The 6,203-nt window shown below is 61.5% G+C and overlaps 1 gene segment (V, D, J or C); it reads right to left on the minus strand.

Annotated features, from left to right (window-relative positions):
• Positions 1-500: 500 nt before the first annotated feature.
• Positions 501-5,651, minus strand: LOC120871330. The segment is given in 3 exon segments: positions 501-838; positions 976-1,091; positions 5,404-5,651. Coding segments are annotated over 3 exon segments (633 nt in total).
• Between the last annotated feature and the right edge of the window lie 552 nt (positions 5,652-6,203).

Consider the following 6,203-nt stretch of genomic DNA (forward strand, 5'->3'; position numbering starts at 1 on the left):
GCGGGACACAGAAAGACGGATGTAGGCCAAGGTCCCGGGTCAGTTATGGTGACAGCCATCATACCGCAGAGAAAGGACAGGCCGGCGGCAGGCAGGTATGGGGGTCCCCACCAGGCAGGGACGGAGCGCTCCTCTGGACAACACCAGCCACGGGCAGCTGTGTCCCGCCAGGTGGCAGCGCTGGGCACGGCCCTGTGCTGGAGGAGGAGAGGTGGTGGGGGGTGGGTCCCGACCAGTCTCTGGGCAATGCCTGCCCCCCCACCCCGACACTGTGAGCCTCTCCCCTTGGGGTGTCCTCTCCTTGGTGCCTGGGATTCCTGAATCTCCAGAATCCTGGAGAGGTTGCCGATTAAACACGAGACAAGGAAAAAACGAGCAGCGGGCAGGATTTCTGAATGACGATGAGGCCGTTTTGTTGCAAGCAGATTGGGTGCAGGAGGAAGGGACGTAGGGGACCACGGTGGGAGGGGAGACCCTCTTGGGGTCCCAGGGCTCCAGGAGGGTGGGGGCCCAGGGCCCTAAGAACACTCTGAGGGCTTCACTGTCTTCGTCACAGTTTTCCCCTCGTGCGTGACCTCGCAGCTGTAACTGCTTTTAGGGTTCCACTCGCTGCTTGCCAGGGTCAAGTAGCTGCTGGCCGCGTACTTGCTGTTGCTCTGTTTGGAGGCCTGGCTGGTCACCACGCCCCGGGTGATGGGGGTGCCGTCTGCCTTCCAGGCCACGGTCACATTGCCCGGGTAGAAGTCGCTGATGAGACACACCAGGGTGGCCGTGTTGGTGCTGAGCTCTTCTGTGGAGGGCGGGAACAGGGTGACCGAGGGTGCGGACTTGGGCTGACCTGCAGATGGTAGGGAGACGGAAGGTCATCGTGCCAGCATCCCTGGTGGAGCCCCTGACCTCGGGAGACAGAGAAAAGTGACTTTCCCGAGAGAGCAAAGCGTGGGACAGGCTGGGGAAGGAGTGAGAGCCACTTACCTGAGATGGTGACCTCGGTCCCGCTGCCAGAGACATACCACAGTAAGGAAGCCTCAGACCAGACGCCAGGCCAGCACCTGGGGCCTGTCCCCCTGGGGTCGGGCCGGAGTGGGAACCTGCTGGGCATGATGGACACCGGGCTGTGTCCTGTGGGAGTGGGTGTGGGTAGCCAGCCCTCCAGCAGCCAGGGCACCCCTGGGTGATGCTGTCTAACCATCTCACCCTCCGCCGCCGCCTTCTCCTATGGTTACTGTTACCAAGGGTCGGAGAGGGAAGAGATCGACTGGGAGCTTGGGACTGGCATATACGCACGACTATACATAAAGCAGGCGACTAACGAGGACCCACCCACAGCACAGGGAACCCTGGCCGACACTCTGCCGCGGCTTACGGAGCACAGGTCTGATCCCCGGGTCGGGAAGATGGCCTGGAGGGAAATGGCAACCCACTCCCGTCTTCTTGCCTGGAAAATCCCACGAACAGAGGAGCCTGGAGGGCTACAGTCCACGGGGTCGCAAAGAGTCAGACGTGACTGAACATGGCGTGGAATGGCTCATGTGGGGAAAGAATCTTAAAAAGTGTAGATATACGTCTACGTCCAACTGATTCACTTTGCTGTACAGCTGCTGCTGCTGCTGCGTCGCTTCAGTCGTGTCCCACTCTGGGTGACCCCATAGACGGCAGCCCACCAGGCTCCCCCGTCCCTGGGATTCTCCAGGCAAGAACACCGGAGTGGGTTGCCATTTCCTTCTCCAGTGCATGAAAGTGAAACGTGAAAGTGAAGTCGCTCAGTCGTGTCCGACTCTGTGCGACCCCATGGACGGCAGCCCACCAGCCTCCCCTGTCCCTGGGATTCTCCAGGCCAGAACACCTGAGTGGGTTGCCATTGCCTTCTCCAGGCTGTACAGCAGAAATGAGCAACTCGACTATACTCCAACAAAAAACATTTTCAAAAGGAAACCGGTCCCGAAAGGGTTGCTAACGGTACAATTCCATTTATAGAACCATCTTGAGGGGACAAAATTAGAAAAGAAGACCGGGTTAGTAGTTGCCAGCTCATCTGTCTGGGCTGGGGAGGGAAGGAAGTGGGCGTGGCCAGGAAGGGCTCAGAATATTCCATACTTGACTGCATCCCGGTCATACCCTGGCCGTGGTTTTTTTATACTACAAGACATCACTGTTAGGGGAAGCTGGATGAAGGGTACGTGGGACCCCCTGTATTACGTCTTACAGCTGCGTGTGAATCTACAAATATCCCCAAATAAAATGTTTGCTTGAAAAAGAGGTTACATACAGCGTGATGACATCAATATCTGGAAAAGGCAAAACTATAGGGTCAGAAAGAGATAGGGATTCCCCTGGCTGTCCAGTGGCTAAGACTCCAAGCTTCCACTGCAGGGGCCATAGGTTCAGTCCCTGGTGGGGGAACTATAGATACCACCCGCCACTCCGAGTGGCAAATCAAAGGAAGAAACCAGTGGTTTCTCATGGCTGGGATAGAAAGAGGACTTTACGCAAGAACCCAGAGAAATTTGGGGAGGGTGGTAGAAATGTTCTATCTCTTGATTGGGGTAGGGGTTACACAACTCTATGATTTTATTAGCACGTGTTCATTGGAAGGACTGATGTTGAAGCTGAAACTCCAATGCTTTGGCCACCTGATGAGAAGAGCTGACTTATCTGAAAAGACCCTGATGCTGGGAAAGATTGAAGGCGGGAGGAGAAGGGGACGACGGAGGATGAGATGGTTAGATAGCATCACCCACTCGATGGACATGGGTTTGGGTGGACTCCGGCAGTTGGTGATGGACAGGGAGGCCTGGCGTGCTGCCGTCCATGGGGTCACAGAGAGTCAGACACGCCTGAGCGACTTTCACTTTCACAGCTCACCCTCCCTTCTCACTGGACGTCTAGGCTGTCTCCCCTTCTTCCCCAAGAACATACAGTACTCAGCCAAAGTTCTGATATATCATCAAGATAAACTTCTTTCATTTTTTAACTTTATTTTTATTGTTTGGCCGTACCACATGGCGTGTGGGATCTTAGTTCCCCGGCCAGGGGTGGCACCCAGGCCCCCTGCAGTGGAAGTTCAGTCTTAACCCCTGGACCACCCTGAGAAGTCCCAAGATGCGTGTGTAGAGGTGGAATTGCGTGATTAAACAGAGTGTCCGTTTGTATGACTCTTGGCACGTGGTGGTGTTTGCTCCAGAAATCCAGTCTCCCACTGGCAGTGCCTGGAGGTGTCTGTGGCTCCCCGTCCGCCCGTGGCAAGGTCACTGTAAATCCACTTGCCGACTCCTTAGGTCCCCGTGGACCGGCCCCTCCTCCGGTCGCCTTTCCACTGCCTCTTCCGCAGCCTCTAATCTGGCCTCACACTGGTTTTTGATCCAGAACTGTTTTCCCAAAACGACAACCTGACTCTGAGAGCCCCGCCCTTGAACCCCTCAGCCCCTCCCCCTGGGTCCTAGGTTGATGGGCGGGGTGGTTTGCAGCCCGCTCCGCCGGCTCTGGAAGCTCCCTGCAGGCCTGCGCCCCCGCTGTCCGCCTCGGGGTCCCCGCTCCCTTTGCCTGGAGCGCCGCGCCCCAGGTCCAGGCCCCGGACCCGTGAGACCAGCTCAGGCAGCAGCCCTCCCGCCTGCTGGCCCTAAACTGGCCACAGGGCTGCCCCCCGCCTGGACGTGGTCTCTTGGTCCGCCCCTCCGTCTCGGTGACCCTGAGCGGTCCAACGGCCAAATGGACACCCCTGGGGGAGACCAGCCGCCTGCAGGCCATGCTTTCTCAGGCCACCGCTTCTCTTGGACCGATTGCTTAACATGCAGGACCCAGCATTCTCTTCACTGTCCAGCAAACAGCCAAGTCCTGACTCCTCCTGCTGCTCCTCCCTGGCCTCCTGCCTTTCTCCAGCCCTCTGTCTGCTCTGCCCTCCTCCCCGAGGCCTCCCCAGCTCTGATTTCCTGCCCCTCCCACCACCCTACTCTGGTCCCATTTCCTGGCGAATGGCCCCCAGGACGCCCCGGATGAAGTCTGTCCTTCAGAGATGACAGATCCTCAGGTCTGGGCCTGGCCGCCCCTCCAGCCTCTTCTCAGACCCACCAGCTCCAGCCCTGCGGACCCCTGGGGGCTCCCTGAGCGCTCTGTGCCTGTGGGCCACCCCCCTGAACTCCACCCCTTGTGGGCCCCTGGGCCCTGTGGGCATTGCGCTGCGTGACGGCTGTTGCCCGGCCCAGCCCCTGTGCCCTGGGCTGCCAGCCCCACCGTGAGGCCTGGTGTGACGGAGGTCTGTCCCTGCTCCTCCCCTCCTCCTGTTGCCTGGATCCTGCCCTTGCTCTGCCGTCGTCACCAGACGCCACGATGTCAGCCCCCACCTGACCTTCTTGAATGCTGACTCTGCCCCATGGCTGCACGGCTGGTGTAGCAAGACCCCGCGTATCCCGTCGCCAGCCTTTCACCATGGCCACCCCTACCTCTCCGGGGCAGATGTCAGGCTGCGAGGCTCTCATCTAGCTCGCACCCCTCACTTTGCAGAGGGGAAACTGAGGCCCAGAGGGGTGGACTTGTCAGCCCAGCCAGCGTCTGGGAGAGGGGTGCACTCAGGAACCGCTGGAGGCTTGGGCGCTGGGAGTCAGCACCAGCGTGTGTCTCCGGGCAGCCGCCTCACCTCTCTGGGCCCCCGTGCTCGTCTGTATTGGGGGTGACAGTGGGGGCTGCTTGGGGGGCTGCTGAGAGAGAGGCTGTGCCCCTAAATGGTCAGTGCCCACGACGGTCGTGCCGCGGGGTCACTGATGGTTCCAGACCCCCACCACACGCGGAGAGGAGGACTGGAGCCGCACGGCCAAGGGTGCAGACCGTGGACCCCCAGGCCCTCGCCTGGGCCTTTCCCATGGACGCGCCTGCACCCTGGTGGGCTCGGGCTCCTGGGGGCGAGTTGGTGGCCCTTGGCTGGGGGCCCCAGGGCACCGGGAAAGGTTCCCCCATCACCCAGCAGAGCCTGTGCCCTGGGGCTCCAGGGACCAGCGCCTGCCCAGTGAAGGGAAGGGCAAGAAGGCAGTTCACCAGCCTAGGGGCGCCCCGGGGACCCCAGGACGAGGGCAGTCACCCCCGAGACCTCCTGCCCCCGCCTCCCTGTGCTGTTCCATTCGGAGGACCAGCGCCGGGCGGGGGAGACACGAGTCTTGGGTGCAAACGGTAAGTGAGGCCAAGAAGCTCAGCAATCCAGAAGAATGATGTTTTAATCCACTAAAAACGATTAAAGCAAACAAGTCCACACCAGACAACATGCTGACGCTTTAGACGAAGCCTCCATCTCCAGGCCCCACCCTCCGGCCAAGGCGCCCCCCTCTGCCGTCCGCCCTCACGGCGGCTCTGTCCTCACCCCCAGCGTCGGGAGCAGGGACCCCCGTGCACCCCCACGACACCCCCGGCCCTTACCTGCCCCACAGGCTCCACGGGCTCTTTCCTGCCGGGGCTTCCATGCGGGGGGCCGTGCTCTGAGGCGCCGCCGTCGGGGGCAGCAGGCCGTGGGCGCCCACTGCCAGGCCCAGCAGGATGAGAGGCCAGGGCTGCCTGGGGACACCGCGCTGACCCCTGGGGGCCTCACGGGCCCCCTGGCCTGGCCTGGGCCTCATGTGCTTCCACGACCAAGGGCACCTTGGGCAGACGCGCTGGTGTGGGCTCCTCCTTGGAGGGGGTTGAAAGCGCCCCCACTTTCCCTTGCTGGCAGGGACCGTCCCGGCGCGCCCCGTCCCACGGGGCCCGTCCTCTGCCTGGGCCTTCTGTCCCTGCCCCCAGCCCCGCCCCCTCCCCCAGGGCCCAGGGCCGGTACTGGGGGGCCTCTCCCGGGGGTCTCTGCCAGCTGCTCTGCTTGGTCCGGATCCAGGGCTCAACTGCCTCACACCGCAGTCTCTGCCACCTGCCCCAGGGACCCAGGGGGACACACCTGCTCCCGCCCTTGTTCCCAAGGGCGCCCTGGGCGTCTCCTGGGGGGTGTCGAGAGGGGGCGAGACTGAGGCTGAGGTGGGGGTGAGGAGACGGCCCAGGTTACAGGCCAGATGCGGGGCGGGGAACCGCGGCTTCATCACAAAACTGGGCGCAAGGCGCCGTGTTCAGCACCTCCTGGGTGACACCCCCCTCCACCATGGGTCTCACACACACACACATGGGTCTCACACACACACACGCACACACACACATCCATGGGTCTCTGTCTCTCACACGCACACACATCCATG

This window comes from Oryx dammah, unplaced genomic scaffold (assembly GCF_014754425.2).
Source record: "Oryx dammah isolate SB20612 unplaced genomic scaffold, SCBI_Odam_1.1 HiC_scaffold_12, whole genome shotgun sequence".
Lineage (NCBI taxonomy): Eukaryota > Metazoa > Chordata > Mammalia > Artiodactyla > Bovidae > Oryx > Oryx dammah.